Below are 26,764 nucleotides of genomic sequence, written 5' to 3' on the forward strand. Positions count from 1 at the left end.
GATTGATTGTGTTCCCTAATTTTTAATCGCTTTTTAACTTTGGTTAATTGTTAGTTTGTGTAATCTCTAACCAATGCTTAATTCAGCATACAGGAATATAATTGAAACAATATCTTTCGCGCTTGTTTGATTGGTGTTGTAATCGAATGGGATTGAGAATTCGTTAGGGGATTGATCATATAGTAATCGATTATGAGTAGGAACCCGAATCAGTAGAGCAACTTATTTTATAATCACTTAATTGTAATTTTTTATTAAATTGATCATAAACAAAACTCCCCTAAATCGATTTTCAGTTGGTTAATAATAATCAAGAATCCTTGTGATACGATATTCGAGTCATTGTCGTTATACTACTGTTTTCTAAAATACTCGTTTTTGATCCGTGTGCGACAGCGGATCACTATGTGTCTTTGTTCGGCCTTGGGCTGAAATAAAACGCACACGAGGAAACTAATCCACTCCTTCAAATTTAAAGACATGACTTAGTTACTAAAACATGTAAAATATGCATGTATGAATGAAGCAGCAAGAAAAATGCAAAATACTTAAGGTTACTTATATGAATAAAATGGGAGGGTCAAAATTGGGGTAAAAAAAAGTAGACTCCAACACCAAATAGAAGTACACTAATATGTCACATTATTAGTTTTAAAGTCATTAAGTCTAACTAGAAGTATACTTTAAAATACTACGTAAATATATACACCGGCGGATCCACAATTTAGTCTAGTAGCATATTCCATCAAATTCTGAGTCGCCCCGCATATTGGAGCAAGTCTGTTTTTGTGTATTGTATTTTAGGTGTGAACTTTCAATTTCTGATTTGTAATTCTGTGATTATTGTTGTTATGTGGTGTTGTATGGTCGAGGCATCTGTACTGATAAGCTGGTCTGTAGCTGTACTTTATACATGATATCCTCACTATTATGCTGTATGGAATACTGGCATGTCTCATGCCTTTGGTTTGGTAATATACTTTTGCTGTTTCAAAAAAAAAATAGTAATTTGGGGTGTGAGGGTGCATTTGATGGAGTGTAGGTAAATTTCTCTTGATGTACTTACACACGAAAACTCAAAAATACAACATCACCAACAGCGCTTCCTCAACCCTCTATCTCCGGCAACACCATCTCTGATTTCTGTATTTGTCGGTAAACCCTAAAATTAATATGGCACTAATATTGTTACAAAGGAGAGGTAGAGTATTCCGATAATAAAAGTTACAAAGGTCGGCCTTTTTACCATATGAGCAAAGCCACTTCCACGACCTCAAAACGATAGCCGACACACAATCCTTAAAGTTAAAGACCTCATTCTTGAAAACAATAGCGTTACGAATAAGCCAAATAGACCAAACCGTAGTCATCCAAATAAACGCCATAATATTCCTTTTGGAAGGAACCGCAATTCACCTTCTTGCAATTGATGAGGAAATCCACAAAATCACCCAAAGTAAAATAATCCTCTATACCCATCCACTCATAAACTTTCTTCCAAATATTCATTGAATAAGTGCATGACCAGAATAAGTGCGATAACGATTCAATCTCCGATTCGCAAAAACACAACATAAGTCTCTATGTTCCGATAGAATTCCCCGTTTGAACAATTGATCCTTGGTCGGAATTCTATTTAGCAAAAACCTCCACCCAAAGATAAGCAAACTAGGAGGAACTTTAATATTCCACAGATTGTTTATAGGATTTAATAACGCTGTCGGGACTGTTGACACTCTGCTATCATTCATAACTTTCACACAGGAATTAACAGAAAAAACACCTTCAGGATTATGCCTCCACACGAAAGAGTCTGGACGATTCTGAACCAACTGAGACTGCTGCAAACAGCAGAAAAATTCTGCTATCACTCCCGTAACAGGGGCTGCTACTGGCTGCAGATTTATCCAAATTCTAGCTCCAAGCCGATCCATCCTACGACCCCGATTCAGCCACACAGTCTACTATAACTTGTCCAACTATCAGTCATAAGTTATGGGGACTTTTTTATCTAGCTATGTTTGAATGTTAGAACTGTGCTTAAAATTCCAAAGCACCATTCACTTTCAAAATAGTTGATTACAAATTATTTTTATACATAACATTTTCGCAAAACAATATATCATTGTATTGACCTCTAGCACTTTCAGATTATAGTATTAGTATTTAGTAACCAATTTGCATTTATCTTATTTCTTCTTTAGTTGTAACAGATTGAAGTATTCAGTTATTGTTATCAACTTATCATGGTTTGCAAACTTAAGTTAATATCTTATTTTTATCCAGTCATAAATTTACTCTCATTATTACATTCATCAACTCAAAGCAGTGATTGGACTTTGAAGTCCACCTGTTCATATTTTTTTAACAATTTCTCAATTAATCATGTAAGCAGAAAGAAATCTATTAAATTCTTTGCTGATTAAAATAGAGAATGTTTAAACAATTAGCATAATTTAAAACTCAGAAAATGAAGAAAAGAGAATGTAACAGTGCGTCCTGCATTTTATCATCCTGATTACAAGGTAGAAAAAACAGAAGAAAAGGAACAAAAGTAACATTCTTAGGAAGAATGGTCGATATAGGACAGAAGATCTCCTCTTCACCTGTTCCTTTGACTTGGACTGTTGTTTATTATTTGAGGACCATCTGACTTTGGGACTTAAACCAATCTAGCTTTCTTGAGGACCATTTGACTTTGGGACTTATGCAATAATATAGAAACATGACAAATTTTTACTATAACCTATAATAATTTTGAGAATTTGCCATCATCTTATTCTCATTATTCATTAAAATGACTTGAAAGCAATGTGAGGTTGATGCTATATTTTACTCAACTCTACCTGACCAACTTCTCTGTAAGGAGCATTACTCAACTCTTCCTGACCAACGTTTCCAAATCCTTTTTCCATATGGGCTTGCATTACTGGGTCATCCTTAACCTCAACAAATGTCTTAACTCTGTCTTTTCTGAATGTTAGATAGATTACCGAGACAATGTATAGTGCCATTAACGGAAACACTATAATCCCAATGGAAACGTTTGCCACTTTTGGCAGACCGTTGTGAGTTATCCAACCCACAAAAGCAGTAATGAGATAGTAGACTTTTATACCAATGACGCCCAAGCCTAGTATCCATGAGATGACAATAACCTGTGCCAAAATCATGTCAAATTTTTTGTTACGGTTTTCAAACAACAATATTTTACATAACCAGTGACCACTTTATAGGACGACTTACAATCATAGAGTTCTTGTGAGTTCCCATTTTGATGCTGCTGCTGCTAAACTTCAGCAGTGGTATTAAAGCAAACGGGATTTCAAAAGAAAGAATCATCTGTAAAATCAATTTTAATTAGTATATCCGCGTAATGATCATTATGTATACATGCACATAAAGAAGATAGAACAAAATATTCCAGAATCTACATACAGAGGCAATGATGATAAGTCTTCCAACTCCAGAAGAGCCACCAATGATAGCGACAACGAGACTGGGGGCAATGGCAACAATCCTTGTCAACAAGTTCCTAATCCATTTCTCCATCTTTAAGTCCAGAAAACCCTATAGCAAATACTGAAATCCAAGTTTAGTAACCTCTTAAGAAACCTAAATTATGCACTTTGTTTAGTGTTTAATGATATTCTGGAATGACCTACCTGCATGATAAATTGGCCTGCATATGTCCCAGTTATAGAAGAACTTTGTCCAGAAGCTAGCAAGGCTATTGCATATATGACTGAGCTGGAACGTCCCAATACATTCTAATGCACATAAAAATTACAAATGTGAGATAGTAATCGATACTGAATTAAGATTAAACATAATATCATGCTTTGATCAGAGCCACTGTAACTAAACTATTATTATTATTATTTAGTAAATTAAACTAGACACCTTAAGAAGAAAAGAAGCCGAGTTAAGGGTAAGATCACTGCAACTTTTAACATTTTCCGCAGTAATGTCTTTGGCAGTACAAACAGTGGCAGACACGGAAATCACTGCAATATTGATTAGAAATGCGACAAACAAAGCAAAACCACTTTCAACGAGAAAGTATCTGCATGCATCCTGCACATTCAATTAAATTCATGTCACAAAATGATAGTATGATAACATGTGTACTATATTATTCAAATAAATCACGGGGCCTTACATTGACACCACGCTCAGAACCATGTATTTTTCTTGATAACACTAGAGCAGAGTGGAGGAAAAGATTGTGACTGCATAATGTTGTCAAAATCAGTCAAACAACATATAAGTCAATTCAGCGTAAACTTTGTGTATCGTGTCATTAGCGTAAACTTTGTGTATCTGTCATTAATAGGAAACTTTATAAAAATAAAAATAAAAAGAAGGAGAAATAGTATATACGGCATGATTAGAGCTCCTAAGAGGGCAATAGCGTCGGCTACAGCGCCATTTCCATTGAGTTTAGGGATAAATACCCCTTCAACTACACCAGATGCAGGGGGTTTTAGGTATTTCATTTCTCCGAAAAAACAGCCAGCCATTATAAATACTAAAACTGATATCAGAAGTTCCAATTTCCTTACCTGCATGTTCAACAAATACTAAAATTGATATCAGAAGTTCTAATAATCATTTGAAGTCAAAACAATTTAAGTGTATTTGTTCATATTTTTTGTTTAATTAAAAAGATAAATCAATTACTCCAAATCTTTGCAGGCCCAAAAACAAGAGCGTGCTACATCCCGTCAACAAAACTCCTCCCCATACTGGAATATGAAATAGTATGTTAAGAGCAAATGCAGTCCCAATCACTGTCATAATACAAACATATAAAAAAAATTTAATACAACTATGCATTTTATTGTTGAATTTAAATGAATTGTTTTGATTGTAGAAGGAAAATAACAAGGTGATGAATAATAGAAAAAGAAACTAGCACCTTCAGGTATGTCTGATGCTATTACAGCAAGCTCAGCTAGTATCCATAAACAGTACTTCATGAATAATGGATACTCAGCCTTACAGATTTCTGCAAGGTGTTTTCCTGCCAAAATTAAAACAACAAATATCAAATATATTAGCCGGGTGTGGGTGGAAATAGCCAAGGTTAGGAATATTATAAATGTAATTTTTTAACTTATATGTGTTAATTGAATTTAATTAAATAATTCAAAATAGAAAATATATTTCCAACCTAGTGATAGTTAAACTTATATGTGTTAATTGAATTTAATTAAATAATTCAAAATAGAAAATATATTATGTTGTTGGTATAGAGTTTGACCCCCATATAGCATCATTTAATCGTAAAGGTTTTCATAATTTTTTATTTTCATACAATAATATTTTTTAATATATATGAAAAATTCAAAATAACTTATAATAAAAAAAAAACTGAAGTAATATTTATTTTTAATAAAGTAATTTATAATTTGAGATAGAATAATTGTTTGTCAACCCAACATTGATAGAATAATTGTTCCTTACGTACCGGTGCATACTCCAAGATTAGCAGCTAAGGATTGAATCAGAAGGGCAAATATAAGTCCAATAAATATGATCCACAACAGCTGAATATCAACAATATATTTAAGTTATGAATATCTCACTCAAAAATTTCATTAAAAATATTTTTTAATTTAATTTATTGTCTAATTCTAATTGCTTTACCTCATAACCATGATTCGCCCCAGCTTGCAAATCAGTTTCCACTAAAAAAATCAAACAAAAAAAATTAACACACATAAAAAATCAAACAAAATGATACACATAGAGATAGAAGAAATTACAATTTCCAGGATCTAGGTACGCCAAAGAGACAAGAAACCCCGGACCAACATATGTAAAGAACCTTTTCCATCCTGGTGTCTGTTTCATCAAAATACACCAAGTTTATATCCAAAAACATTTTTTTAATATCTAACTATCAATAGTTTATTTGTTAAAATAAAATAATAATAATAATAATACCTTCGAAGAGTCATGGTTAGGAGATGATGTGCCAGCAGGTGTCACATTTACTGCCACCAGGGGGTTGTTGTTACCATTACTCACTTGTTGTTCTTGATGCATCATGTTAGTTTTTCTCTTGCTTTTGATCACTATGTAGATGATGAATGAATGAGTTATCAATTAACTATACTATGTATAAACCTAAGATTATTTTTTAGTTTTTTTTTTTTTTATAATAGTGAAGATTACTTAATTGTATTGAATGAGATTGCATTTGAACACACAAGAGTTTCTTCTTCATGTCTTTTAAGGCATGCTGCACATGGTGTGTTACACTATTTCAAGTTTAAGTTAAATTACTTAGCCAAAAATAATATATGGTAGGTATGTACATACATTTTTGGTGTATAGTCTTCTTCTATAAACAAAACAAAAAATGTATACAGAGCAATATTCGTGTTATATTAATTCCATTTGGTGTTTAAAAATTATATCTGTTCTATAAGAGATAGAAAAGGCTTTCAAACAGTAGTGTTTTTTTTGTTTTGTTTTTGGGGGTCTTGTTTACTGTCATTTATGTTAGCATGTCATTTATGTTAGCAGGTTAGCTAGTGGTGTTAGGATGGCATACTGTTTTCTTGCATCAAATGAAATAGAAGGAACAAATCTTGTATTGATGCCTTAGTTTTAATATAGTTTATTTTTTCTCTTTTAAAAAAAATTGTGACTTTGATTAGGGAGGACATTGTGTAGAGTAAGGACAAAGTACTATAATGTACTCGTTTTTATATCCGTCGTTTATAAAAGTCTTCATAACTCGAGTATATACTCTCGTGAACACTAATATTTATACTTGCACCTGTATTTTTATAGGTATTTAAATATCTTTACTCATACCCATTTATTCCGTATTTCTAATAAAATTAATTGATTAATTATAATTTATCATGTAATTTTAAGATTTTAATAGCACTAAAATAAATTCAATGATGTTATTGTTGAATTTAGAAATAAACAAATAGTTATATAAAAATGTATATAACTTTAATAGTGATATATTTAATAAAATTGATAAATTAACTTGTGTATATAATTATAAAAATAAAAAATACATATATTTACTATGGTTATGTGTGGAGAACAAAAATGATTATTCAAGATTATTCATGGACAACAGAAGTAATTAGTCAGAGTTATGTATTGACAACGATACTCGACTTTTCTTATCTTTCTAATTCGACAAAGGGAATACAAATTCGTGTTGATGTCTACACTTAGTGTCTGAAATTCAAATATAAATGGGACTGAAGCAACAATTTTGAGGACATCAATATTTGTAACACTTACTAGTCCCACGTTAGTTGAGTTATAATAGTGTTCTCTGCGTGTACAATACAAATTAGGAGTGTGCAAAAATATAATTAATTGAGCCATACTCCCAATCTAAAATGCATTGCATAAAAAATTTAATTATTTAAATGGTTAATGAACTGAATTACATATTATAAACAATTCAGTTAATTAAATTTAGGTTAAAAATCAGTTTAAATTGTTTAACTAATTGTTTTTAAATACATGATAAATATTTTTTTAATAAAAAAAATTGATTCATTTTTTTTGAAAATTAAATTTAAAATAAAATTTTTTCTAAATTAAAAAAAAAAACAAACAATTGTAAATTTTTCTGAGTTTTTTTATTTGAAAAATATAAATAGTTTCTTTTCCTCAGAAAATAAAAGGAATTTTTTTTTAAGAAATAAAATAAATACTTTTTGTTACTTATATACCAACATGAAAAAATAAAATAAATGTGAATTAAGAAGCAAGTCTCCTCCAGTTAAAAAAAGTGGATTCTCAACAGAAATTTATCCAAAGTATTTTTCAACCCATAACTATTCTCTATATCCGGCGTGTTGTTTACAAAACTGGAAAATCACTTCACAAATTGAAACCAAAGAGAAAAGAATTGAATTTAAAGTTCAACTTACATCTTATAATTTACCAGCAAATATCACGTATAAAAAAATATTAATAGCAGTAGTAGTAACTATTTTTACATATAATTTTATATATTAGTTGAAGAAGACATTTTTAATTTCATCATTCCACTAAATTTCACAAAGGAACATCATTTAGATACGCAATAGAAGCTAAGTTATTTATAACGTACAGTAAAAATACAAAATAATATTTATTTTTGTAACCTTTCCTTATTTTAATTTAATCTTTCTCTTATGGTTAAAAAAAATAAATTGTTATGGTCAAGTGTTATGTTCCAGTTTCTGTTATTTGAAAATATCATGTTGCTCATTTGGCTACTGTCCTTGCTATCACACCCTTCTCCATAAAAATCCATGTCTTTAATAAAGTTGATGTCTACATCACTGTGACACAATACTGTCAAATGTTCCTGCCGTTTGACATATACTCCTTCCGTCCCATAATGAGTGACCAAGCACACCATTTCACACAGATTAAGAAAAGTGTATAAAAGTAAGAGAGAAAATATCGTTTTTACTATAGTACCCTTATTATGTATTGAGAATTGTGAACATTTTATCAATTAGAGGGTAAAATTGGAAAAAAGTGTATTGGAAATTGAAATGGTTCATTCTTTTTGGGACATCATTTTATTTCATTTGGGTCACTCATTGTGGGACGGAGGGAGTATACCACCATATTTTTAGGAGTCAAAATCTTCTCCATTTTTCCTCATCTCCATTTTATGCATTACCAAAGTTTTAGAAATATTAATGTAATAATGTGACACTTAAAAGATACACTTACTTTTTATGCACTACATATATCTCCAAACTATAGTAATGGAGAAGAAAAATGGAGAGAGAAAATGGAGAGGATCTTATCTTTGTTTTTAGATAAGGTTAGATATATTGTTGGTATATATAAATATCTCAAATTTTATTTTAAACTAGTCAGAGACCCGTGCTTCCGCACGGGTGATTTTTTTCCTGGTGTAGTATTTTTGTAATGATATGAATAATATAAATAAAAGGAATTATAAGCAATATGCATAATTAAAATGAATTGTTTTATTTGAATAGAGTTAGAGTTTTATTGATTGCTCTGTTATACTCCCAATTCTTTGAAAATCTAATATCCATAGGAATCGTTTTGAAATTTGAAAATAATTACTTTAGTTTTCAAATAAAAGTCATTATTGTTTAAAATAAAATAGGCATTGTATTGAAATTGGCCCTTAAGATTAAACATTATTATCTTATTCATGTGCTAATTTTGTGTGTAATAAAGAACCATATAAAAAAGGACATGTGAGTTGGAGAAAAAATAAAATTTTAACAAATGCAAATGTAAAATTTTAAATATAAATGAAAAATATGAAATAATTTACTTAATTGTAATAATGTGACACTTAAAAGATACACTTACTTTTTATGCACTACATATATCTCCAAACTATAGTGATGGAGAAGAAAAATGGAGAGAGAAAATGGAGAGGATCTTATCTTTGTTTTTAAATAAGGTTAGATATATTGTTGGTCTATATAAATATCTCAAATTTTATTTTAAACTAGTCAGAGACCCGTGCTTCCGCACGGGTGATTTTTTTCCTGGTGTAGTATTTTTGTAATGATATGAATAATATAAATAAAAGGAATTATAAGCAATATGCATAATTAAAAGGAATTGTTTTATTTGAATAGAGTTAGAGTTTTATTGATTGCTCTGTTATACTCCCAATTCTTTGAAAATCTAATATCCATAGGAATCGTTTTGAAATTTGAAAATAATTACTTTAGTTTTCAAATAAAAGTCATTATTGTTTAAAATAAAATAGGCATTGTATTGAAATTGGCCCTTAAGATTAAACATTATTATCTTATTCATGTGCTAATTTTGTGTGTAATAAAGAACCATATAAAAAAGGACATGTGAGTTGGAGAAAAAATAAAATTTTAACAAATGCAAATGTAAAATTTTAAATATAAATGAAAAATATGAAATAATTTACTTAATTGTAATAATGTGACACTTAAAAGATACACTTACTTTTTATGCACCACATATATCTCCAAACTATAGTAATGGAGAAGAAAAATGGAGAGAGAAAATGGAGAGGATCTTATCTTTGTTTTTAGATAAGGTTAGATATATTGTTGGTCTATATAAATATCTCAAATTTTATTTTAAATTTTTATAAAAAAATTATATTTTATCTCTACAAAAATTGTATTCATGCTATTTTAGTCTTTATTATTTTCTAAAATTTTGAAATGTGTTTAATTACTCTTAGATTTTTAAATTTTTGAATAACTTTTTTTATGTTTAAATTACTCTAAAATATTTTTTTACCAAATTTTAGAAATATTTCAAATAAAAATTAAATATGAATTTTAAAATTTTAAAAAATAAAGATAAAAATAATAATCCACTTGGTAATAATAGTGTGATAAACTGGTGTATTTCTGGTTAGTGGCAATGTCTACTTTGTAACAAATAGTGTGACATGCTGGTGTACTTCTATTTGGTGTCGGTGTCAACTTCTATGTAACTAATACTATCTTTGCTATCACATCTTGTCCATAAAAATCCATGTCTTTAATAAAGTTGATGTCTACATCACTGTGACACAATACTGCCAAATGTTCATGCCGTTTGACTGTTTGACGAGAGTTTAGTACACTTTTGCCGAACAAATGCACTATTTCGTCTGCAACAACAATTAAGAAATACTCCCTCCGTCCCACAATGAGTGACCCAAATGGAATAAAATGATGTCCCAAAAAGAATGAACCATTTCAATTTCCAATACACTTTTTCTAATCTGTGTGAAATGGTGTGCTGGGTCACTCATTATGGGACGGAGGGAGTACTTCACAAGTGTTGTCTATTTTTAAATTTAAAATACAATTATTTTCTAATTTAAAATTAACTTTCACGTTTTTTTTTTAATTTTAAAACACACTCAATATTATTAATTTTAATAATTTACAATTTGCAGCCAAATCAATGTATTTTTATACAGACCTATACTACTATTAACACTGTTTATGTGATCTAAACATATTTTTGTTTTTATCATACTATTAATATTTATATTGTAAATAATAGGATTTCTTTAGCTTAAGTAATTCTCAAAAGCAGCAAGAGAGAGCCTCCTTACCGTAGTAGCATAGTATAAACATGTAGTAGTTGAATGCATTTAATTTAACTATATATATTTGATATTTGATTTAAATGCATTACATATTCTCTTATTTTAATTGAAATTATTATTTCTTTAGTTTTTTATATACATTAGTCCTCTAATTTTAAGGATTTTAAAATTTAAGTATCTTTTTAGTAGTTTCGGTTTAAATTCAAATTTAATTTTAATTTAATTTTTTTTAATTTTGACATTTAATATTATGAAAGATATAATAATTGCTAAGGTATGGTTCACTCCTATAAATAAATAAATAAAAGAAACCGAACAAAAATAAATAGATAATAAAAATGAATGCACACAGATTCTTAGGTTTTTTTGAAGTAAAAAATTCCTAGTTTTAAGTGATAAGTGGTGACTTAAAAAAGAAATACTATATAAAATATAAATATGAATTGTTTACAAAATCAAAAGTAAATGGCAGATTATACCGTAAAGTACGTAGTGGATCAGCGGATATGGAACTCCAATTAGCAATTGCCGGTGGTGCTCATATTTGCTGCTGCTTCTTCTTCTCTTTCTTTAGATTATGCTTTTGTATTGACTTTTACAGGTAGGTAGTGTGTTAGGAGTGATGATAAAATGTTGTTTTGGAAAGGCTTGTGTTGTGGCAGCATATATTTATAACTATTAAGCATAATTTTTCTATCATTAAAATATTGTTTTATTTTATTAAAATATGATTTCTGTATTTGAACTAAAATATACTAGTACGTGTCAATAGTCGAATATTTTAGGAGTTATGAGTTAGGGATAAATATTTGAGTTAATTGACTAATTTAAAGTATTTTTAATTTCGTTAGAGGTGTCAATAGAGCTGTCAATAGCGTCGTTAGAGTTGTCAATAAAGTTGTCAGATTTGTTTCGAGTTATTAAGACTCATACTTTTAATTATTTTGCGTAACTCTGACATGTTTAGAGTTGCCAGCTTATGATGTCGTTGTTTACATTCTCGTTAAAAATTTACAAATTCATAACCTTTGACCCGTAATTCCGTTTGAGTCTCCATTCGAAGTGTTAGAAAGCTAGCGCGATATTCTTTTCAATAAAAATGGTCTTGAGCAATAGAATGTTAGAAAGTGGAAATGGAATAGAAATAGAAATGAATTGAAATTAATATAGGGTGATATTAATTGGTTGACTAAATTCATAGTCGAATTAATTTCAATGAGTTTAGTTGATTTGAATATAATTGGAATTAATCGATTACTTGGTTTGTCGGTAAGTTACGGTATTTCGGAAAGTTGACCGTAATTGTATTCTTGGCTAAATACTAATGAATTGATACTTGGTTTGGAAGTATATTTTTATATTTTGTTGGCAATATGAATTAACATGAGATAGTATGATTTACTAGTGTTGTATATAATTCATACAATTTGATATCAATGTGTTGTGTTGTGAGTGTGGTGTACCTCGAGCCTTGTTTCAACTGCTCTTGTTGACTTTGCCTTTTGTAGATTCTAACGTTCCTTTTGTCAGACAGATTTGACGTTGTAGCTTTTTCATCTTGTACTTGCTTCTAGACTCAGACTATTAGAGCGACGTTTGAATATCAGAGTCTTCAGCGTTGGTGCAGATTGTAACTTCAGTCACTAGACTGTGGAAGTTCCTTGCAGCGTGATACCATCAGATTTTCAGAGCCTTGATTCTGATTACCATCTTCTGATGCCTTCCAAATCATGTTCTGATTTTCTCAATACCATCTTCTGATGTCTTCCAGACCATGTTCTGATGAAGTCATCCAGATCTTCTGGGTCAGAGCTTCTGAATGCTAATTTTGTGCATACTCTCTTAGACATTTCCTGAAATGGAAAACGTGAATAATTAGAATACCACATTGTCTTATACAAAATTCATATATAATGTTATCATCAAAATTAGAAATATTGATCAAAACATTTCATGTTCTAACAAATGGGAATTAGCTACCGCTGATCCAACACCACCAGGATACAACCACAATATAATTCTGAATGCATGCACCACCATAAACATGCTAACCATCAACATCAACTAATATGAACAATCACTATCATATTTCCATTCACTGAAACAACATCAAAATAACATATATATATATATATATATATATATATATATATATATATATATATATATATATATATATATATATATATATATATATATATATATATATATTTCAACACCCTTCACAAATTACACTATGCAAAATCAATATCCAAGTATAACATTCACAACAAGTACATTGCCACAATTTCACTTTCATGTTATACTTACAATTAAACATGTAACATATAACTCATCACCATAAAATAAAATCGGGTTTTTAAAATAAAATCAAACTACAGTTCAAAACATCGTTTAGTTATATAAAATATTTAATTATTGACGCAACATCCAAAACGGCGTTTAAAACGGATATACAGTTTGAAAGATATGAATTTTCAAAATAATTTTTTCAAAATGTATCAGGTGTAACCGGTTTCGGCATGGGCGCTACCCGGTTACGCAGTTACAGCATGGACGGTAATGGGTTACAGCAGCCAGAAATGCTCAATTTCCCCATTTTTTCACGCGATAACCAGTTACAACAGGGCTGCTACCCGGTTACAACGTGCACATACCCAAAAATATCAGTTTTGACAGCACTTTCTAACCTCCAATCCATTCCAATTCGTTCCAACCTTATTAAACTACCAAAACAGTCTCAATTCAAACTATATAACATCTTTCTAACTTCCGTACAGGTTCATTAACATCAAGCATAATCTCAATTCACTCAATTACACCAAAATCCATCAATTGTTCTAAATATTCTAAACCTAACATACTATCAATTGATTCAACAACCTACATATTCAATCCTACCACTATTAAACCGATAATAGAGAGTAAATAGATTAGTCACCTCTTGCCTTAGCAAAAGTTTCTTGATAACTCTTCTTTTCTTCTCCTCTTGCCCTTTCACATTTTTCTCTTCTTCTCCTCTTTTGGCTTTTTATTTCTCTTCTCACAATTTTCCTTATTTTATGAAAATAGAAATTTCACTGTAGTAAAAAACTTAACACGAAGCACCTCACTTTCTACTAATTGTCACACTGGTCCAATAACTTTATTTTCATAATTCCTCTAATAATTCATTAAAATCTCAATTAATTCAAATAATTAATTTAATTTCTAATTAAATTAAATTAAATAATAGAAATTATGGGGTGTCACATATATCACAATTATTTTTTATTTTTTTATTTTTTTATGAAATTTTGTGTTTTTTAACATATAATTACTAAATTTATTATGTCATAAATTAATGGACCCCCACATGGCCGTAAAATTTTATTAGCTAGCCATTTACATTAAGACCAGCTTGTCAGAGAAGAATTCGTCATACTCTCCCAAACGGAAAGCAATGTTAATCATGGCCGTTTGAGGACAAAATTGGTGTCATCTGGTTTCTATTATTGAAAAAGATGAAAAAGAAATATATCTACTCTCTGTCCCCTATTTTATTTCTAGCATTGAAAAAAAGAAGAAAAAAAAAAGAAAAAAAAAGAAAAAGAAAATAGTACTAGTATTAATTGTAGATTTTAAGGCATACTCTTCCCCAGCTTCTTGGATATGGACAAGACTAGTGAATTTGTGTGGTACTTTTGCCTTTAGTTTTGTAGAACTAATTAAATATAAAATAATTTATATTTGATTTTGCTCTACTATACATATTCGTTGAAAAGGTGAACAACTTAGCCAAGAAGTTTTTAGTTATAGTAATTTGGCTAGCAATGGTTGCTGTATTTGGAATAGATGTAACGCTATTATTTTTAAGAATGACTCGTTTAGCTTTACCGAATATATGTCGGGGGTAGTTTTTACCGAAAGTTAGCAGCTAATTGTAACTATTAATTGAATGCATATAATTTGGTAAAAACTATTAGTTGGAGTGCACTATGATCACCAAAATTCTTTAGCTTATAATTCTCAAAAACAGCAAGGGAGAGCCTCCTTACCGTAGTAGCATAGTATAAGCATGTATTAATTGAATGCATTTAATTTTACTATATATGTTTGATATTTGATTTAAATGCATTATATATTCTCCTATTTTAATTGAAATTATTATTCCTTAAGTTTCTTTATATACAATAGTTCTCTAATTTTAAGATAAAATTATTTTAATAATTTTAAAATTTAAGTATCTTTTTAGTAGTTTCGGTTTAAATCCAAATTTAATTTTAATTTGATTTTTTTTTTTAATTTTGACATTTAATATTATGAAAAATATAATAATTTTTTATATTAATTATTATTATTTATTACGGCCCAACTTTTTTAGTAAAACACTTTTTTAAGTGAGTATTTTATAAAAATATATTTAAAAATAATTTTTGCAATTCTCAAAAATTGAATTAAAAAAATTAAATATTCATGTAAATTATATGTCATTCTATATATTTATAATTAAAATAATAAATTTTTAGTCTTTTTAATCCAAAATTTTGAAGTCTAAAACTTTTAGATAAGCCCATCATCATAAGGTTTAAATTTTTGTACCTTCAGATTTAAAGTTCTGGTTCTGCCACTTCATATAGATTTTTTATTTATCCCAATTTAAAAATAAATTTGAATTTTATATGTAATATGTAATATTCATTACATATTTTTTTTTCAATTGTTATGGTCAAGTGTTAGATTTTTTTACCATCCTGCCACACTATTGAAATGAAAATACCAATATGCCATGAAATGAAAAAAAAACACCAAAATGCCACACATTTCTTTTATGTCCGGCCAGGGGTTGGGAGGACTGATGAAGAAGTTTTTTACTCTGTTGGGGTCCGGCCAGGGGTTGGGAGGACGCTAACTGGGCCTTTTTTTTCCTTTTTTTTTGTTTTAATTGATTTAAATGATTTATTTATTATAATAATTGTTTTTTTATTATATTAATGATTAAAATATAATTAAAAAATTAAAAAAACAATATAATCAATAAAAAAATAATTATTTGCCAATATTTATTTTATTCAAGACATAAACGGGTACAAGGAAAAAAAGCCTTTTTTTTTTTTTTTTGCTTTCGTTGGACCATATGACCCCCTGTGAGACACATGGTGGGTTTCTTTGGTCTCGTACTCTTGCGTAACGGTTGGTCATCATTTGGTGGAGGTTGCCTTTGTGGAGAATCGTCGCTTGAAAGATCATCGTTTTGATGCGACGGACCACCATCCATAAACCTAGCCAGTTGTTCTTCAGTTATTGTTGGTAAATTAAGTATTTCCTCATCGGTGATTTCAACGAATAGTTGATTTGACGCCACAAAGGTTTGTGACATTTGTGCTTGAAACGGATCGAATATAATAAGTTTGACGCCACAAAGATTGACGCCGCAAAGGTTTGGCCCAATTAAAATAAGTTTTTTTAATTTTTTTATTATATTTTAATCATTAATATAATAAAAAACAATTATTATAATAAATAAATCATTTAAATCAATTAAAACAAAAAAAATGAAGAAAAAAAAAGCCCAATTAGCGTCCTCCCAACCCCTGGCCGGACCCCACAGAGTAAAAAACTTCTTTATCAGTCCTCCCAACCCCTGGCCGGACATGAAAGAAATGTGTGGCATTTTGGTGTTTTTTTTTCATTTCATAGTATATTGGTATTTTCATTTCAATAGTGCGGCAGGATGGTAAAAAAATCTCAAGTGTTATGTTCCAGTTTCTGCTATTTGAAAATATCAATTATCATGTTGCTCATTTGACTAGTGTCTTTGCTACCACATCCATCTCCATAAAAATGCATGTCTTTAATACAGTTTATGTCTACATCAACTATGACAAAATATTAATGTTCCCGCTGTTTGAGGAGAGTTTACTAGTTTACTGTTTGAGGAGAGTTTACTAGTTAGTAATCATGATTTTTCTATTCTAATTCTAAAACTTAGATGAGAATATAACATGTTTAATCAACCACTTTGGATCCTCTCCTTCAATATTCTCTACTTCCCTCTCCTTCCTCTCTATCTCTCTCTTAATCTTATTCTCTCTCTTAATTATTTTATGCTTTTTAATGATGAGTGAGAGTAAAATTAAGAGAGAGATAGAGAGGAAGGAGAGGGAAGGAGAGAATATTGAAGGAGAGGATCCAAGTCCTTAATCAACTCTAACTTTTTATTTATTTACCAAACAATGCACTATTTCGTCTGCAACAACAATTAAGAAATATTGCTTATTTTCAAATTTATAATAAACCAGTCTACTAAAAACACTTCACAAGTGTTGTCTATTTTTAAATTTAAATAAAATTATTTTTTAATTTAAAATTAACTTTCACGTTAATATTTTTTTCATTTTAAAACACACTCAATATTAAATTTTAATAATTCACAACATCAATATTTTAATTTGCAGCCAAATCAATGTATTTTTATACAGACCTATACTACTATTAACACTGTTTATGTGATCCTAAACATATTTTTGTATTTATCATACTATTAATATTTATATTATAAATAATAGGATTTCTTTAGCTTATAATTCTCAAAAGCAGTAAGGGAGAGTCTCCTTACCGTAGTAGCATAGTATAAGCATGTAGTAGTTGAATGCATTTAATTTAACTATATATATTTGATATTTGATTTAAATGCATTACATATTCTTCTATTTTAATTGAAATTAATAATCCTTTAGTTTTTTATATACATTAATTATCTAATTTTAAGATAAAATTATTTTTATGATTTTAAAATTTAAGTATCTTTTTAGTAGTTTCGGTTTAAATCTAAATTAAATTTTAGTTTAAAAAATTGTTAATTTTGATATTTAATATTATGAAAGATATAATAATTTTTTATATTAATTATTATTATTTATTACGGCCCAACTTTTTTAGTAAAACACTTTTTTAAGTGAGTATTTTATAAAAATATATTTAAAAATAATTTTTGCAATTCTCAAAAATTGAATTAAAAAATTAAATATTCATGTAAATTATATGTCATTCCATATATTTATAATTAAAATAATAAATTTTGAGTCTTTTTAATCTAAAATTTTGAGGTCTAAAACTTTAACATAAGCCCATCATGATAAGGTTTAAATTTTTGTACCCTCAGATCTAAAGTTCTGGTTCTGCCACTTCATATAGATTTTTTATTTATCCCAATTTAAAAATAAATTGGAATTTTATATGTAATATTGATTACATATTCAGGCTGCTTTCATGCAGGTCTTTTGGAGCCCTCCCCCTTTAGGTTGGATTAAGGTTAATATAGATGGGGCTGCTTGTGGTGTTCCAAGTATTATGGCCTGTGGAGGAATTTTTAGGAATCATAAGGCTGATCATTTAGGGAGCTTCTGTGAGTTGTTGGGGGAAGGCTCAGCTGAAGTTGCAGAACTTACTGCTGCTATGATTGCTATTGAGATAGCTAGATTAAACGGTTGGAGGAATATTTGGATCGAATCCGATTGTGTTCTCGTGGTTAAAGCTTTTTCTAATCCGGACCTTGTTCCTTGGCATATCAGATCTCGTTGGCTATGTTGTCGTGCTTACTATCATAACATGGATTTTACGGTATCTCATATTTATCACGAAGCCAATTTTTGTGCTGATAACCTTGCGAATATAGGTCTTTCTTGTAATGCTTTTTGTTGGTTTTCTAACTAGTAATAAACCTGTGCATACGCACGGGTTCTGCTCTGATACGCGCATTTGTTTACATAATACATTTATTTTAAATAGAACATTTAAAAAGAAAAAATATTTAGATCAATAATAAATTTTTTCCCTTATATCATTCTTGGATCATAAATATCATCTTTGTTATATAAAAATATGTAGACAAAAATACATTTTTTCTAGTAATAAAATATTATTTATGTTTAGATATCATCTACAAAAATATTTGAATCAATAGTAAATTTTTGTATATTAAAATATTTAGATTAATAGTATATTTTTTCCCGTATATCATATTTGAATAAAAAAATTTTGGATCATAAATACCATTTTTCGTATATAAAAATATTTATATCAATAATAAATTTTGTCCGTATACAAATATTATTTTTGTTTAGGTTTCATTTATAAAAATATTTGAATGAATAGTAAATTTTCGTATAAAAAATATTTAGATCAATAATAGATTTTTCCCCCTATACAATTTTCGAATCAAAATTTTTTGGATCATAAATATCATTTTTCATATATAAAAATATTTAGATCAGCAATAGATTTTTCCCGTATTTAAATATTATTTATGTTTAGGTATCATTTACAAAAATATTTAAATCAATAGTAAATTTTTGTATATAAAAATATTTAAATTAATAATAGATTTTTTTCCGGATACCATTTTTGAATTAAATGTTTTGGATCATAAATACAATTTTTCATATAGAAAAATATTTAGATCAATAAAAGATTTTTTTTCGTATACAAATATTATTTATGTTTATGTATCGTTTAAAAATATTTGAAATAATAATGAATTTCCGTGTATAAAAATATTTAGATAATAGATTCTTTTTTTCGTATACCATTTTTTAATTAAATATTTTTGGATCATAAATACCATTTTTTATATAGAAAAATATTTAGATCAATTATAGAATTTTTTCCGTATACAAATATTATTTATGTTTAGGAAACGTTTACAAAAATATCTAGATCAATAGTAAATTTTCGTATATATAAATATTTAGATCAATAGTAGATTTTTTCCCGCATACCATTTTTGAATAAATTAGGATCATAAATACTATTTTTCGTATATAAAAATATTTAGATCAATAATAGATTTTTCCCGTATTTAAATATTATTTATGTTTAGGTATCATTTATAAAAATATCAGGATCAATAGTAAATTTTGTATATAAAAATATTTAAATCAATAATATATTTTTTCCCGTATACCGTTTTTTAATTAAATTTTTTAAATCATAAATACCATTTTTCGTATATAAAAATATTTATATCAATAATAAATTTTTTTTGTATATCAAATATTATTTTTGTTTAGGTTTCATTTATAAAAATATTTGAATGAATAGTAAATTTTCGTATAAAAAATATTTAGATCAATAATAGATTTTTACCCGTATACAATTTTTGAATCAAAATTTTTTGGATCATAAATATCATTTTTCATATATAAAAATATTTAGATCAACAATAGATTTTTCCCGTATTTAAATATTATTTATGTTTAGGTATCATTTACAAAAATATTAAAATCAATAGTAAATTTTCGTATATAAAAATATTTAAATTAATAATAGATTTTTTTCCGTATACCATTTTTGAATTAAAATTTTTGGATCATAAATAGCATTTTTCATATAGAAAAATATTTAGATCAATAAAATATTTTTTTTCGTATACAAATATTATTTATGTTTATGTATCGTTTACAAAAATATTTGGATTAATACTAAATTTTCGTGTATAAAAATATTTAGATCAATAATAGATTTTTTTCTCGTATACCATTTTTTAATTAAATTTTTTGGATCATAAATACCATTTTTTTTATAGAAAAATATTTAGATCAATGATAGAATTTTTCCCGTATACAAATATTATTTATGTTTAGGAAACGTTTACAAAAATATATAGATCAATAGTAAATTTTGTATATAAAAATATTTAAATCAATAATATATTTTTTTTCCCGTATACCATTTTTTAATTAAATTTTTTGGATCATAAATACCATTTTTCATATAGAAAAATATTTAGATCAATAAAAGATTATTTCCCGTATACGAATATTATTTATGTTTAAGTATCATTTACAAAAATATTAGGATCAATAGTAAATTTTCGTATATAAAAATATTTAGATAAATAATAGATTTTTTTCCCGTATACCTTCTTGAATTAAAATTTTTGGATCATAAATAACATTTTTTATATAGAAAAATATTTATATCAATTATAGATTTTTTCCCCGTATACAAATATTATTTATGTTTAGGTAACGTTTACAAAAATATCTATTTCAATAGTAAATTTTTGTATATAAAAATATTTAGATCAATAATAGATTTTTTTCCGTATATCATTTTTGGATAAAAAAATTTGGATCATAAATATCATTTTTTGTATATGAAAATATTTAGATCAATAATAGATTTTTCCCGTATTTAAATATTATTTATGTTTAGGTATCATTTACAAAAATATATGGATCAATAGTAAATTTTCGTATATAAAAATATTTAAATCAATAATAGATTTTTTTCCGTATACCATTTTTGAATTAAATTTTTGGATAATAAATATCATTTTTCTTATAAAAAATAAATGAAGTAGAGAAAGATAAGGGTAGAAAACTAAAAAGGTGAAGAGAGAGAAAGAATGATTAAAGTAAGTTATAATATAGTTGAATAAAATATTAAGATTATAATGATCAATTGTGTAGATAGACAAAAAAACCAACAATTTTAATAGGTGTATAAAAAGTAAGGAGGGGTAGTTTTGTAAAAACCAGAACCACTAATTTTCTTATATTATTATAGAAGATGTTCCCTCTATTATTGTGAAGGATTATATTTTAGACAGGGAAGGTACCCCTAGGCTAAGGCTCATTCCTTAAGGGGTTTTGGTTCGGTCCCCCTTGTGTTTGTATTTATCCTTCTTTTTTTGATTTATGATATTTTCAGTTAAAAAAAAAAAGCTTCTGTTATTTGAAAATATCAATTATCATGTTGCTCATTTGACTAGTGTCTTGCTACCACATCCTTGTCAATAAAAATCCATGTCTTTAATAAAGTTGATGTCTACATCAACTATGACACAATATTAATGTTCCTGCTGTTTGAGGAGAGTTTACTAGTTTAGTATTTGAAAAGTTGTTCTACCTTACCTTTTCCTTTGACACGCTATCATTGTTTAATCAAATAGTGTGGACATTGTCGTTTTAAATGTGTAATGTGTGCGGGAATATTACTCTCTTAATTATTTTAAATGTTTTAATAAATTAAAGAATGTAATTATGTTTTCAATAAGACATTGTATTTTTACAATATAGCCTAATAATTAAAGGATAAAAAAAATAGCAATGCTATATTGAAAAGTGAAAATAACATTCATTTTAAATAATTTTTTCTCTAAAATAACATTCATTATTTTCAATCACCTTTCAACAAATGATATTTAAAATATGAGTATTACTAACGAGTGTCCTCAGGATACTCTTTAAACATACTAAATAAAAAATATATTCATTATAAAAGTTAATATTTTAATTTTTAATGAATTTTCAAGCATTAAATACGCATATTTTTTAAAAATTTATTATTTTAATTACCTAAAGACTGCTCTAAGGACACCAATTAATATTTTTCTTGAAACATATATTTGTTTCAATATTTTCCTGTTTCTTTGCTTACTCATTGGATTTTGGACTCTATAGGTCTGTTTGATACAAGATCAATTATTACATTAAAATCATTTGCCAAACAAGAAGTTAAAGAGTGACAAACATCCAAACTAGTTTAATAAATTGTGTGCCCACCATGACTTGTTACATTACATGAAACATACTTGTACATTTGTTTCAATATTTTCTTGTTTCTTTGCTTACTCATTGGATTTTGGATTCATATATGGCCTGACATTATCATGATATTATTGCTCACATGTACTGCTACTATTTAAACTATTTAAAGTGCACGAATGAAATTATAGTGCACCAAGTGTTTTATAAAAGTAAAATTAAATGATCCACCTATTTAAAGTGTATTAATTGATGGAGTCAGTGCCTGATTTATATTCTTTCTGTTTGATAAAAAATATTTTATTTGAGCTGCGTGTTTTTTAAAAAAATAATCAAATATGCTCATTTTAATAATAAAATTAATACTATTATTTATTAAAATATTCTTATTTTATTATAGTTAGTGTAATGGTTGAAAAATATAAAACTTAATAAATAAAAATATAGTAGAAAAAAATATATATTATATTATTATTTTAAAAAATATTTATTTTAACTAATAGTGTGGCATGCTAGTGTACTTCTATTTTGTAACTAATAGTGTGGCATGCTAGTGCACTTCTATTTGATATGACCTGACTTCTATGTTATTATGACTGGTTAAGTTATTTCTATTTTTAGAAAATAAATTCTAATATATCATCTTCTTCACCATTATATACCACTATGTTTTCTAATAAAATTAAATATATTATTGGTTGTTATAAATATTTCAAATTTTATTTTTAATCTTTATAAATATTTTATATATTTTGATTCCTACAAGAATTTTATTCATGTTGTTTTAGTCTATTTTTTTTCTAAAATTTTTAAATAATTTTTTTTACGCATGTTTAAAATATTCTAAACTATTCCTTTACCAAATTTTAGATATTTTTCAATTGAGAAGAATTAAATATGAGATTTTTAAATTTTAAAAGATAATAATAAAAGTAATAAAATTTTATACTTAAAAATCATTTTTTTTTGTTTTTTTAGGATTTTTTTGTAATATTATAAACATGTCTCTAAAAAATCATTCAAAAATATATATTAATTTAACATAAGAGACTAAAATTACATGCATAATAATTTTGTAGAGACTAGAACATATTATTTTTTTAATATGGACCAAAAACAAAATTTAGAAATCTTATAAATATCAAAAACATATTTAACCCTTTCAAATAAAATAAAATAAACTAAAACATAGGTATTTAATAGCAGATCTTGCCCAAAATATTAAGGGATGCAATAAATATTATTTAAAAACTATAATCTGAATAATATTTTATTTTTAAAAAATTCTTGAAAAAGTGTCATAAAAATAATAATTTACTTTTATTTTATTTTTAAAAGTTTTTCTCTTAAAACATCATTTTTTTTATATTTTGTGATTGTATCACTTTTAAAAAGAATCACAAATGAATTAACCAAAAAAAATTAATAACTTAGCTTTTATATTACATTGATGAAATATGCAAAAATTAACTATCCTTTTTAAAGAAAGGTAGAACTAAAATGCTTAACTATTATTTTATTTTGAACTCCCTCAACATTTTAATTTGCACCCAAATCAATATACTTTTATGATAGATGAGTACCTCTACTAAATGTCTGAGACTCTAGTCTGTTTTTTTACAGATCTATACTAGTATGATACCCGTGCTTCCGCACGGGTAAATTTATTTAATATTGTATGAAATTAATTAGATACATATAAAGTTTTAATAAATGATTTAATTACAAATGAAAAATATTATATAAATTTAATCATATTAAATAATTATATAAAAAAAAGAATCTAGAAGATGAAGATAAAAAAATGAAATTTTAACATTTAAAAATAAAAATTATCTCTCAATTTATAGTAATTGTTGATTAAAATAAAATAGATACTTTGTTGATAATGACCCGTGAAATAAAAAATTAATTTGATCTGATATAAAATATATTTAAATACAAATGTAAAATGAACAATAATCATATGAATTTAATTGTGTTAAATATTCTTTAAAAAAAATCTTGAAATTAAGAAAAGGAAAAAAATTAAAAATAAGGATATTATCTCTCTAATAAAAACAATGATTGATTAAAATAAAATAAGTATTATGTTGATAGTGACACGTGATATTACAATATTTTTAATTTTATTAAAATTAAAAATAAATTATTTTTTAGAGTTGATACATAAATAGAGAAAAAAAATTATAATGAAAGTAAGAAAGTGTGGAAAAAAATTTGAGAGAAATTTGAAATTTTAATTAAGAAAGAGAAAGTGTGTAATGATCGATTAAAATAAATTAAATATTGTATTAATAGTGACCCGTGAGATAAATAAATATTTAATTTTATTAAAGTTAAACAAATAGATTATTAATAATTTTTGTGATTAAATGAAAAAAAATTAAAATGAAAGTAAGAAAGTGTGGGAAAATGAAATATGAAAGAAATTTGAAAATTTAAGTAAGAGAGAGAAGAAGTATGTTGGGGAGAAAAAGTTGGTTATTGAAAAGTTAGACCAATGAGAGACCGACAATTGGCGCTTGGTTATTGAAAGGTTGAAAAAGTGATATGTGATTTTGTTAGTTACCAAATTGTCCTTTTTTATTTGTAAAGAAATTTTTAATTAAGGGCATAATAGTCAGATTGGTCAATCTTTTATTAATTATTTGTATAGTAGATTATATAAAAAAAAGAATCTAGAAGATGAAGATAAAAAAATGAAATTTTAACATTTAAAAATAAAAATTATCTCTCAATTTATAGTAATTGTTGATTAAAATAAAATAGATACTTTGTTGATAATGACCCGTGAAATAAAAAATTAATTTGATCTGATATAAAATATATTTAAATACAAATGTAAAATGAACAATAATCATATGAATTTAATTGTGTTAAATATTCTTTAAAAAAAATCTTGAAATTAAGAAAAGGAAAAAAATTAAAAATAAGGATATTATCTCTCTAATAAAAACAATGATTGATTAAAATAAAATAAGTATTATGTTGATAGTGACACGTGATATTACAATATTTTTAATTTTATTAAAATTAAAAATAAATTATTTTTTAGAGTTGATACATAAATAGAGAAAAAAAATTATAATGAAAGTAAGAAAGTGTGGAAAAAAATTTGAGAGAAATTTGAAATTTTAATTAAGAAAGAGAAAGTGTGTAATGATCGATTAAAATAAATTAAATATTGTATTAATAGTGACCCGTGAGATAAATAAATATTTAATTTTATTAAAGTTAAACAAATAGATTATTAATAATTTTTGTGATTAAATGAAAAAAAATTAAAATGAAAGTAAGAAAGTGTGGGAAAATGAAATATGAAAGAAATTTGAAAATTTAAGTAAGAGAGAGAAGAAGTATGTTGGGGAGAAAAAGTTGGTTATTGAAAAGTTAGACCAATGAGAGACCGACAATTGGCGCTTGGTTATTGAAAGGTTGAAAAAGTGATATGTGATTTTGTTAGTTACCAAATTGTCCTTTTTTATTTGTAAAGAAATTTTTAATTAAGGGCATAATAGTCAGATTGGTCAATCTTTTATTAATTATTTGTATAGTAGATTGATGAAATATGCAAAAATTAACTATCCTTTTTAAAGAAAGGTAGAACTAAAATGCTTAACTATTATTTTATTTTGAACTCCCTCAACATTTTAATTTGCACCAAAATCAATATCCTTTTTTTACAGATCTATACTAGTATGATACCCGTGCTTCTGCACGGGTAAATTTATTTAATATTGTATGAAATTAATTAGATACATATAAATTTTTAATAAATGATTTAATTAAAAATGAAAAATATTATATAAATTTAATCATATTAAATAATTATATAAAAAAAGAATCTAGAAGATGAAGATAAAAATAATGAAATTTTAACATTTAAAAATAAAAATTATCTCTCAATTTATAGTAATTGTTGATTAAAATAAAATAGATACTTTGTTGATAATGACCCGTGAAATAAAAAATTAATTTGATCTGATATAAAATATATTTAAATACAAATGTAAAATGAACAATAATCATATGAATTTAATTGTGTTAAATATTCTTTAAAAAAATCTTGAAATTAAGAAAAGAAAAAAAATTAAAAATAAGGATATTATCTCTCTAATAAAAACAATGATTGATTAAAATAAAATAAGTATTATGTTGA

At 26.4% G+C, this 26,764-nt stretch overlaps 1 protein-coding gene across 1 annotated transcript; it reads right to left on the reverse strand.

Moving 5' to 3' along the window:
- Nucleotides 1-2,435: 2,435 nt before the first annotated feature.
- On the reverse strand, nucleotides 2,436-11,717 carry LOC131594550 (metal transporter Nramp6.2-like). The gene is made up of 14 exons (XM_058866720.1): nucleotides 11,551-11,717; nucleotides 5,953-6,083; nucleotides 5,772-5,850; nucleotides 5,653-5,693; nucleotides 5,474-5,552; nucleotides 4,922-5,026; nucleotides 4,684-4,793; nucleotides 4,384-4,565; nucleotides 4,163-4,232; nucleotides 3,904-4,077; nucleotides 3,666-3,770; nucleotides 3,439-3,570; nucleotides 3,247-3,342; nucleotides 2,436-3,158 (listed from the first exon to the last, which is right to left on the reverse strand). The coding sequence occupies exons 2-14, from the start codon at nucleotides 6,055-6,057 to the stop codon at nucleotides 2,826-2,828; spliced, it is 1,611 nt and encodes a 536-aa protein (XP_058722703.1). The 5' UTR covers nucleotides 6,058-6,083; nucleotides 11,551-11,717; the 3' UTR covers nucleotides 2,436-2,825.
- Between the last annotated feature and the right edge of the window lie 15,047 nt (nucleotides 11,718-26,764).

This window comes from Vicia villosa, linkage group LG4 (assembly GCF_029867415.1).
Source record: "Vicia villosa cultivar HV-30 ecotype Madison, WI linkage group LG4, Vvil1.0, whole genome shotgun sequence".
In the NCBI taxonomy this organism is placed as follows: domain Eukaryota; kingdom Viridiplantae; phylum Streptophyta; class Magnoliopsida; order Fabales; family Fabaceae; genus Vicia; species Vicia villosa.

Coding starts and splice junctions, on each gene's coding strand:
- LOC131594550 (XM_058866720.1), bottom strand. CDS start 6,057: ATGATGCATCAAGAACAACAAGTGAGTAATGGTAACAACAACCCCCTG. Junction 5,851..5,952: donor CTAACCATGACTCTTCGAAG/GTATTATTATTA, acceptor TTGATGAAACAG/ACACCAGGATGGAAAAGGTT. Junction 4,078..4,162: donor GTTCTGAGCGTGGTGTCAAT/GTAAGGCCCCGT, acceptor TTGAATGTGCAG/GATGCATGCAGATACTTTCT.